The following is an 11,584-nucleotide window of genomic DNA, read 5'->3' as shown; positions in this document are numbered from 1 at the left end:
TATGAATAATATAGAGTCATGTCCATTCAGAGGGATCAGGACGGGAGTTTATTGATTTATTCAGCAAGTTCTTAATGAGCAAATACTATGGGGCAAGCCCAGAACTGAGTGCTATGGATAGAAGATGAATAAGATCTTTATACTCATGAAGTATACAGTTTAATGGAGAAGACATCCATTTAATAAATGAACATAAAAATAGTTTATTAGCTTTGGAATAAGAGATATGAAAAAGGCATTATGAGAGGACATGAAACATCTGATTTGCCATGTAATAAAGGGTGGGTAAGGAAAGACTTCACTTTAGAGGGTAAGCGGAGACTTCATGAAACAAAACTGGTATTAGAAGAAAATGGGGGTGACTCCAGTAAAGTGTTTTAGTGTGTCTCTGTTTCAGTTTCTCTCATCCAATTTTGAAATTCAGTACCTAGAGTTTTCTCAAAGCAGTGTCTTCAAATGGATAAAGTGAACGCTAACACCTAAAAAACTGCAGTTACCATTTTTACCACCATTGACATAAAGTGTGCTTTGGGACCATAAGCATTCAGATCTCAGTCATCACATTGCCACTTCCTAGCTGTGTGACATTAGGAACACCAGTTAAGGACTCTCAACACTCATTGTCTTGTTGCCTTATTGACACAGTGAACATTTATGTATACTTTCTAGGGTTGTTGAAATAATACCATGAAATGATATATTTACTCAAGCTCAAACACTGGTGTATGAGTGCTCAACCAATAGTTTCTTTCCACATACCCCCTATATGACTATTCTGTTGGAGTAAAGCATTTTGATTAAAGGGCAAGTAGCAGTAGGTTCCAAAATTAGATGTACAATATCAATCGAGGGAAGAGCTCTAAAAAACACAGATGCATAGGCCTAATCCCAAGAGATTTTGATTCAGTAGATCTTGGAAGGGGCCCAGGTATCTGTATTTTTAAGTTTGCCAGGTATTTCAGATGGTAAGCTGAGTTTAGGAACCACATACCTAAGAAAGCTATACAATGATTATCCCTTTTGAAATATAATCAGGAGCATATGTAGAACTAAAATTCAATACCTTGACTTCTTCTTGAACCTAAACTGGCATGGAAAAATCCCTTCCTGATGGCACAAAACACATCACCATTGTGGTATAATTATAGCATCCTGAATTAACAAGTGGACTGAAATAGTTTTCACAGAAGGACACACTGAAAGCTCATCTGCATTGTAATTAATGCACAGTTGTAGCACAACAGCCCCTTGGTTAAGCATTTTCTTTGTGCTAGGCACTATCCTAAGATCTAAAACTAGGCAAAAATTCAAACCTTACTCCAATTTCTATCTCAATACTGTGAGTTCATCATCAATTTTGTGCTCTAACAAAAACAATCACTTAAACACTGAATTTAGGTATCTTTCTTGTGTTTGTCTTAGTTATTTTTAGCTCTTTAGGATGAATCTATGATATAATTATATGAGACATTTTTCTTCTTCTGGAAGTTAAAACCACTCAGCCCTCATTTGTTAATAAATAGCAAATGGTAACCATAAATGTAGTTGTCACCACATAAGGTATAATTTGAAGGATGGACTTGAAGGAAAGGCAACTATAATCAGAATGAAAAACAACATTTGTGAAACACAGTATACTTTGTGCATAGGTGACTTGGTAACTAGCCTTAAATGCACAATGTAGTTTGTAATATAATGTAGTTTGTAATATAATATTACTGTGCAAAAAGTGTCCTCTTGGTTGAGAGAAATAGCATAAAAACCTATTAGTGACTTTCATGGATTAATTACCAGGAAAATTTAAACTCTCTCTCTGTAATCAAGAAAAAAATTACACTATTTTGAACTTTCCAACAGTTTGCTTTCACCGTTTTATCAATTTAATCATTTACTCTTTCTTTTTTTAAGCACACAAAAAAGACCACAGGGCATTTTAAATACATTTTTAAATATTTCATCAAAAGAAGTTTCTCAGTTAAGAAGCTTGAGATCCTGCGTTTTTCCAAATCACTAAATAAATCTTTGGCATATTTTTAATGTAACTATTAAATAACTTAGGTGGTATAGAAGCTTTAATGGTTGAATACCCAGCCCTTTAGTTATGGTTAAGAGTCTGGATTTTGGAGCAGGATATCTGTTTTCAAATTCTGGCTCTTGTCACTTAGTAACTACCTGACATTAGGTAAACAAAACACCTTAAACTTTCTTTACCTCAGTTTCCTTATCTATAAAATAGAAACAGTAAATATACCCACATCAAAAAGTTATTGTGAGAATGAGTAAATCTACGTGGAACACTTAAAATAGACTCTGGTATCTGAAAGGTGCTCTGAAAAATTATTCTCATGACCATTTCCTACCAATTGTATTGCTTAGTTGGGAGGAGGTTTGATTTGCAAAGTTCCCAATTATGAAAAGGAAAGTAAAAATAGTCCTTGAATTCTTACTGTCTGTCAAGCACAATGGTGTGTGCTTTCACATTTTCATTTAAATGCTAACAATGTGAATTCATTTGCCTCACAGTTGCATGACCCTGTTGTTTATTAAACATGCACTCTTGTTCTGACATGGGCACATGAGAGGGGAGGATTTGGGAAGGGGAGGAAAGGAATGAAGGAGGAAGGTGAAGCTTCAGGTGTGTATTAAAGTAAAACAAAAACACTCAATCCTAATGTCATCACAATTAAAGTTTATTTCTTTCTCACCATAAGTAGAGGGTGGGGGGACAGGGGGCATCTGTTCGTGCTACTATTTGGAAATCCAGACTGAGAGAGACTCTGCCACTTAATCACAGGGCTGTCATTATATCCCTGGAAATTCACAAATGGGGGAGAAGCTATTGCTGAGTCTCCAGTCACACATTCCCTGGGCCAAGCAAGGGAGGCTGAGAAATTTTCTCAGGAAGAAAGAGGAACTGGTTTGGTGAATAGCTAACAAGATCTAAAAGCACAAGTCTGGGAGGGTGCAACTGCAAAAGTTTAGGTAATCAGTCAGAATTTTAAAAATAATAAAGATTTTGAGAGCTTTATGGGAAGAGTAAGGGGAAGAGATAAGAAGGGATTGATGAAAGCTAAGAAAATAGAAATAGGGCTTCTTAAAGGGAGAGAGATGAGGTAAGCAGCAAGGAGAAAGTTGTTGAATAAAAGAAAAACATTGGCCAGTTTCTGAATTTTGCCACAAAGGGACTCCCGCTTTAGAGAAGTGGAAGATGTGGCTTTTTTGTTTGTTTTAAACATTTTCTGCAATATGCCACATAAGTACCAGGACGTAATAGCTCTTGGTGCTCCTTGATCGAGAAGATAACCAAGACTGATGATAGAACTGTGAAATGTGCAGAGTACCCTGAATAAAGAAATTCCATCCTCTTTCTTATCTCTAGCTTTCTATTTAAATTAGCTCTAAAATTCAGTCTTTCTGCCTGTTGATTAGAAGCTAATTTGTCAGAAAAAAAATAGTGATATTTTTCTCACCAACAAAGATGTCTAAACTAAAGGCTATGTCCTACTATGGCGGTTTATGTATTTGTGTTATTTATGCAGCATGTCAAACACTTCATCACAATATATAATAGTTAAAGTAAATATGGAGATGAAAGATCATAGAAAAAATGTATAACTATTATAACAAAATGTAATTTTTCTTTTGTCTACTCTCTACTCCTTCTTTTAGATATTTTTAAGTAACTGTTTTAGTATGTTTTGTTTTGTTGTAATGTTACTGAAATTTGCACAAATGATCCTATTTCTCCTCTATTCATTTACTCTATTCAACAAATATTTGTAGGTTTTCATTCTACCAGATGTGGTTCTCTCAGTCAGTATACTCCTTGAATGGAAACGAATTTGTCAGTAAGTGAAGGATATTTTTCTTTTATGTAGTTTTTGGGAAATTCACGGAGGAGTATTGTCGTGCAGGGTGTCATGCGGGGTCTCTGCTCCCGCTCCCTGCACAAGAACACATGCAGGATCTCTACTCCCGCTCCCCACATAAGAACGCAGGATGTGGTTAGGCCCAAAAGGAACACCCACGGAGCCATAGGTAGGGAAGTCATACCACTATGGTCTCACTGGAGGCTGGGTTCACACGACGTGCGACCTGCTGTCCGCTTTTCTGCCAACCGACCATCGACTCTCCTCCACTCTCCTCGACTCTGCTCCTCTAACTCTCCTCCGTAGCCGCAGCAGTTATATTAGTGGCCAATGGCTCAATGGTTACAGCTGACGGCCAACCAGCCACAGCTGACGGCCATCTACCACCCGAGCCAGCACCTTTCTATGTGAGGCTGAAAGCCTGGAAACTGCTCTCTGGGGCTCTGTCCCCACAAGTATCTCTGTACTGCCAGTAATTTCCCAATGAGGATTGTAATGTCCCAAATTGAGGTACATCAAGATATGTACTTTATGTGTCAAAAATATTATGAGGAAAACCCATTTTAGTCCTACTTTTAGATTTACTACAAATAGTAATATCTTGCCTGATATAGAAAAATAGTACATAATGAAAAGAAAGAGATTAGATAGTCCCCACGATCTTTTAGATATGGCTATCTATACTTAGATATTTGATGTTACTACAATTTATTCTGATTGTACTGTGTATGTTCTATAATATGCTTCTTTTAGACATTCTAACATGGAGACTTATGAACACTTCTCCAGATAAATTTGATGATTGAAGGATATTTTCAGTATATATCATTACTTATCTAAACAGTTGTTTTCTGTTGGATACAATTCATTTTTAACGTGTGCACTATAATGTCACTGTAGACAGACTATAGAAGAAAGTTGGTAGCATGATAAAGTTAGATAATATATCTAGTTTACAAAATGAAGGGAAATTTAATGATCTCACCCTAAATCTCCATAAGTGGCAGTGATAGCCAATTTGACTATGTAGTTGGAAATACTGAAACTGATCAAATTTATGACAGTATAATTGTTACTAATTCCATGATTGAATTGGTACAGTATGGTTTACCATGGGAAAAAATCCATAAAGTGTTCCAATATGCTTGAAATATGAATAATCATGAAATGAGATATGAATAATCATGTTTAGGCATACGTTCTTTTTTTTCCCTTCTAAACAGTATATCTTCATCCTCATTCTTATCAGTAGGTTTCAAATTAAACAAAATTTGAAATATTTAATTCTTCTAACAAAGCAAGAAAAAGGCATGGGGGAATCACTTGTGTGTGATTTTATTTAATAATTATTTTAAAATCAAAGGAATTAGAGAAAGTCTACCTTTAAGTGAATGACAGAGATTACTGTCTACTGTGAAATTATTAGGATAAGCTTGTTTTCCTCTTCCTCCTTTGATACAATTTAGCAAGAGTTTGATCATTACTAAATCAGTGATAAGCAGGCATCTTGACATTTGCCCATGCTGCCTTTTATGAGTAGCTACAAAAAGCATGCTTTTTAATTTTGGATTTTGCTTCAGAAGTCAGTGATTATCTTACTCTACAACTGTGCCAGCAGTAGGACACACACACACACACACACACACACACACACACATAAATTCTATACTCACGGCACAATATTTGCTACAGCAAAAATACTGGAAACAATTTAAATGCTTCTCCATAGTGACTCTATAAATAAATTATGGCATAGCCATTCCAACATAATATACTCTTAAGGCAACCATTAAAAGGAATGAGGCATCTCTCTATGTATTACACAGAATGATCTGCAAGACACATAAAGTAAAAACAGTGAGATGCAAGGCAGCATGTAGAGTATGCTACTGTTTGATCAAATACTTTGTGAATGCATTCCCAAGTGAATGTTTTTCATTCAAATAAATTGTTTAAAAGTAAAATCATATACACATTTTAAGCAGCTACTATCTAAAACGCTGGAGACTCCTTAAACAATCCTCTTTTGAATTTATATTGCATCTGACTTCTATCTTCCAGCCTCTGTAACCAGTTACAAAGTACCTACAGTTTTCTTGATATTTTTTTCACCTTTATAAATGTGGAAAATTTGTTTTTATCTCTGCCTAACATCTCAGTTGGACAAGAAAAAGAAGTGTCCTTCCTTAGTTGGTTTCTCATTCTCCCACCCCCATCATAGGATGGGAAGCAAAAAGGGCTAGAGCTAGGATTGGTGTACCAAGATGTGGAGAGACAGAGAGACTCTGGCCATAGTTAGTTCCTGTAGAAAGGAAAGGATCCCATAACCAAGCCCTTTAAACATTCACTCCTTTCCCCTCTAAAACAGAGGCCCTTCTTTCTTCTTTTTGAAGAAAGGGTTTCCTGTTTCCTCTATTGTTTTATTGGAGATGGCAGGCCTTAGAATTGGCCTTCCTGGCACTTCAGAAAACAAGCACATGTAGAAAAAAGTTTCTCCAGGGCGAGGAAGCTGAAACTTCCAGACAAAAGGAATGTAACAACAGACATCCTGCCAGTTCCCTTTTCAGTGAAGAGCCAACCAACCCTAGTGGCCCTTTGGCTGAGCCCCTTGAAATTGAACCACTTCCAGGAATACTAAAACAGACATTCTAGGACATCTGCGTTATTTAAGGAAACTTGTTGAACAATTGATCAGTCACTGTTCTTTGGAGTGTCTTAAACCTAGCATTTTGTGGTTTTGATGTAGACTTTTAGAGTATTACAGAATAAATGTAATTTGAGACAGTTGCTTTTCCCTTCCTAGGTGTTAGATTTGCCAGTATCGAAGTTAGCAGGTAAAAATACAAAGCCAGTTTGATTTCATTTCCATGGGTTTTCCTTTAAACGATATACCCATATCCTTATTACAACCAACAGAATTCAGGTTAAGCAAAAATTGAACTATTCAACCTAGCAAGAGATGAAAAGAAGAACTTGAGAAGGATTCGTGGGTTTTAGTTAATAATTGTTTTTAAATCAAAGTAATTAGAACTAGTCTTCCTGATTTGAATTTAAGATACTTCAAATGATCTTACTTGGTACAAAATCTGCTTGAATTTGTTAACTGAATTTCCACACATGCATACCATCTTCTTCCTGCTAACCATCGAGTCCTTTGCTCTTATATGACTTCTATGGGAAATTTCCTTTGTTGCTCAATGGTTATTAACCATTTGGGCAGATATTAATTTATTGGAAACTATTTTTGAAAGTAGTAATGTAAAATTCAATCTCATCATGATTGAGTTTGTCAATGAAGAATATGTTTTTCTATAAAACTACTCTAGAATTGATCAATATTGCCTTATATGTAGGCAATATCTTTATCTGATTATCTTTAAACATGTCACATTTCTCCCTGTAGAACACACACACACATACTCCTAAGGTCAAAATGCCAAAATTTATCTATACTTGTAACATTTCATGGTATTAAATGTAAAATTTTATTTCAGGGACTACCACAGCCTAGAAATAAATATAATCCAAGCACTGAGATAGTACATTTCAGAAAATAAGCTAATATTTTCATGATAAATTTTAGATACCTATTAGTTGTCATTCCAAAAGCTCATTGCATTCTAGATTCTAGAATTAAAAGGGGAGGGTTATACATTTAGGAAGTATAAGCTGAAATGATTTATTACAATTCAATATAGAATATTTATCAGAGTCAAGATAACAATCAATGTGCACAAAAATTTACATAACAAGAGGAACGACAGACAATGCAGCACCTTTAGAAAAAATAATTAAAAAATTTGTTGCATTTACAGATAAGTGCCACACTGAGAATTTACAACACAGTAATTTACTGCAATCAACGACAGGAGAGTTCCATAAAGAAACAAAGCCCTTACACTCCAGATTTTCAGAAGGTATTATTGGAATGCTTAACTATAATCACAGAATTTGTACATCCTTCAGGGTAGAGCTGGCAAAAATCACAAAAGGTTTTCATAGCATATATTATATAAAGGAGTCCACTGTGTTTGGACAGCTGGCTTAGAGTCTCTGACAGGTGTGAAGCCTAGAAGAATTACTGGCTTGATGGTGCTCTTTCTGTATCTGGCAAGACAGACCTTCTTCACAGTAACAACGCTGGAATATCTCCAGCCCATGAGAGCCTTTTCTTCTGTGCTTGGTGCACACTTGACCTTCTTTGAGGACAGGTTTACAGATCTTTGACCAGAAGTGTCTAGCACAACACAGGCCTGTGGCACAATCTGATGATCGGAGACAGACAGAACCTTCTTGTCCTAGGAAAGAAGAGACAATAAGAAAAGTACAGTGTCACTGCTAACCCTGCATTATTTCATGAAGGTAATCCAAAAAGCACTTCTGATGTGTTAACAAGGAAGAAAGAGTCTTAAGGTCCCTTAACCTACCTTTGGTATGATACGTTGTTGAAGACAGTGTCGTTCTTCTGGGGTACCCATCCAGGGTGCTGTGATCATTACCAAAGCTTTCAATAATTGTTTCTTCGATTTCCCCTCGATGGAAATGATTGTGATCAGAAGGCATACACAGTCCTAAGGAAGCGGGAGATAGTGATTAACTCCTGAGCTGTACTATGTTACCCCTTACAGCTATGACAGGGACAGTCTGTTATGCCTCCACCAATGTGAAAGACCTGATTGTAGTGACATGATTTTTAAACACAAGCCAAACTTCCTAGTGTTAGTGCAAAACCCCCAGGACAGAAGCATCAATGTGCACACTGTGCAGTGATATACAACATCCCTAATATAGCATTTAAAATACTTTCCTACCAAACAGGTAGTGACAGTGCGTCTTCTGCCCATTTTAGTTGCACCCTTGGTTGGGGTAAGAAAATCAGTCACTTAAAATTTGTTTTTTAAAAATAACTTCTCTGCCCTTGGTGCTATATGGGTACTGCCACTAAATTAAGCAAATGCAGTACCAGCTGCCTGGAAGATTGCAATCTCACCCACCAGTTACTTTACTGTGTAATTTCTATATTACAGAGATCTAGTTAGTTCATCCTGAAGTATTACTGAGTCCTAAGGAGGATTGCCACCCTTAAGTTTATTTCTGGAGTCTTCCCTGGCTGTCTGAGTCTACCTCTTGGAGACATTAAATTTTAGTGGATCTGTGGTTGGGGAAAGGAGTACTTATTTTAAGGTAGCAGGAGGTGGAGGATGGAGAGGCCAGGATGCTAGGGTATCAAGATCTCCCTTAAGAGTGGCCAGCACAGATAAATCATTGTCTTCTGGCTGACAAGTTTCATCAGGGATCATGAGGGAGAGGCTAGACTGGCAGAGCACAGAGAGGCACTGTAAGAAAAACGGACAGGGTAGCTAAACATCAATGTCCCTTTCCTTGGTCTCTGCATAATCCCACTCTTCCCACCCCCTCTTCCTTCTCAGTTGACATTAAGTCTGTCGCAAAACATTTTTTTTTTTTTTATGGAGGGGTCCAGTCTGAGATAAGTTGCTGTGTTAAATGACTGAGGGACAGAGGGAGATATAGAGCTCCAAGACCCCTAAACTTTCCTCTCCTCCAAGATAAACACTAACAAGATATCTGAGGGGAACCTTGCATGCTAAATGAATACCCATTTGCACGTGGCGCCGCAGCTTTCACAGAGCACAGAACGTTTTCTCCTATCCACAAGTGAGCAAAGGCGGGGATAGTTCGAGTCCGAAACAGAGCTAAGGAACTCACCGTTTTTGCAGTAATTTCCAGGGCAGCACATAGCATGACGCATGCAGCGTTTTCGGCGCTTCCTGCAAGCGAGACAAATCTGCGCTCCGGTGCCCCCTCCCCGGGTAGGACTCGCGCAGTACTCATCCGTGCTGCACTCTTCGTCTTCCACGCACGGATATGGCTGCGGGAAAGGGGCCGGGAGAAGATGAGACACCTAGGCATCCAAGTACCCACACTCCTGGACCTAGACACTAATCTCAGTCCTTTTCTGCCCACCTGTCCAAAAGTTGTTGCCACCTACTGCTCCCAAGTGCAGGTTCCAAATGCGCCCCGAACCGCACACTAGTTCGTTTTACACCCTTCTCCCCAGATGAAACCTCTTCGGGTCACAGCATTCCCAGATCCCCGAGACCCTTCTCACCTGGTAGTTGTCAACTGTCTGGTACTTGTTCCCTCCAACGTACAGAATTCCCGGAGCCGCGCTGACTGGCGAGCCTGGGTGCCCCGCCGCGCCGCCCAGCGGTTGGGGCAGGTTCTTGATGGCGTTGGAATTGAGAACCAAGTTCAAGGTGGCGCTCACTCCTAGCAGAGAGTGGCCGCAAACAGCCACTGCTACCAGGGCGACCAAGACCCGGGCAGCTCCCACTGCCCCGAGAGCCTTCATCTCAGAAGAACTCCAGAGAGAGAAAGAAAGAGAAAGGAGCAATGTCACTTTGCAAGCCTGATCCCCTGGAAGCCGTGCTGGCGCGGCTGCGGAGTGAGGGCTCCCGGAGCCTCCAGCACTCGCACAGTCCTGACTGCAGGACGCATGAAGCTCTGTACCGCCACCGCCACCACGACTGCCTTTATACTGCGGGCTCTGAGCATTCCGGCCCCTCCGGGGGAGACAACAAAGCTGGGATGGGATTTCAAAGCTTTGGGAGGGGCTGGGAGCGGGTGTGTTTGTGTACTTGAATGGGGGCCTTTGACACTCTTCACCCCGCCCCTCCCTTGCGCATTCGCATTCGTTCCACCGGTCCAGCACACCTTCGGGATGACTAATCAGTGAGCTTTAGAGCAGACGACTTTAATAAATGCGGAAAGGAGAAGGAACTTTGGAAACCCTGGTTCCCTTGCCCTGCAGTAGGGGTTGGGTTATCAGGATCAGAAATACTTTTCAGAACGGAATTGTGATGTTCTCTGCAAGAGCACTCTCCTCCTCTCTCCCTAACGCCAGTACTCATTTATTGTGCACATAAATAATATTCAGTATTAAATACAACCCGATCAGTAATTCAAAGTCTGTATCGAAATCTTTCCGGGAAAAGGACCAGGTGGCCAGTGCAAGTTGCTGATTAACCCTTTGGAGTCACGGTTTGCAGACGTGGGGTGAGGTGCTTGGCTTTAAGTTCGCTGAATTCCTCCCCTCTTCCTTCTTCCACACTCCCTCCCGCCGAGACTGGGAGAAAAATGTGCAAAGAGAAGGAAATTTGCACATCAAACGAGGGTTAGAAGGAAGAAGAACTAATTCTCTTTTGATGGGAAGTTTAGAGAGGGAGGCGTGAGACTGGCGTTTGGAAATTAGATCATGGGTGGAGAGAAGAGGGAAATGACCATCCGATAGTCAAACTATTTAATGTTGTTCTTTGAATCTGAGCAGTCGCAGCAGTAGATGAACTTGATTAGGCAGACAGGCGAGATCAAAGTGGCGGGAGCAAAAGCGGACAGGGTCCAACGGCCGGGTCAGTTGTCCTTCGCTGGTTCCCCCTTCTCAGTGGTGGGTTAATGCAGGGAGATAAGAAACCCTTAAGGCTTAGTTCCTGACTTCCTCATTAGTATTTCATATCGTAAAGCCTGAGAACGACTGTGTTTTATCCCAAGTCAGACCTTTGGTGGACCAGGAAAACCCCCTCTCGGGAGAAAAGAGACTAGCTTCAGGAAAAGGGAAGCTGAAAGTAAATCAGAAAGTGAATTTGATGTCATCTGAATCAGTATATAAAAACAATAAAGTAGGGCTAGTGTGTAAG

General features: G+C 39.5%; 1 protein-coding gene across 1 annotated transcript; it reads right to left on the bottom strand.

The window, feature by feature from the left end:
• Positions 1 to 7,330: 7,330 nt before the first annotated feature.
• Positions 7,331 to 10,430, bottom strand: DKK1 (dickkopf WNT signaling pathway inhibitor 1). Its single transcript, XM_019738507.2, has 4 exons — positions 10,000 to 10,430; positions 9,597 to 9,759; positions 8,297 to 8,440; positions 7,331 to 8,167 (listed from the first exon to the last, which is right to left on the bottom strand). Exons 1-4 carry the CDS (start codon positions 10,240 to 10,242, stop codon positions 7,914 to 7,916), a joined length of 804 nt encoding a protein of 267 aa, XP_019594066.1. The 5' UTR covers positions 10,243 to 10,430; the 3' UTR covers positions 7,331 to 7,913.
• Positions 10,431 to 11,584: the final 1,154 nt, after the last annotated feature.

The sequence above is a fragment of the Rhinolophus sinicus genome, linkage group LG07 (assembly GCF_036562045.2).
Source record: "Rhinolophus sinicus isolate RSC01 linkage group LG07, ASM3656204v1, whole genome shotgun sequence".
Lineage (NCBI taxonomy): Eukaryota > Metazoa > Chordata > Mammalia > Chiroptera > Rhinolophidae > Rhinolophus > Rhinolophus sinicus.
The sequence above is the reverse complement of the archived record's forward strand: the minus strand, read 5'-3'. Positions and strand labels throughout refer to the sequence as shown.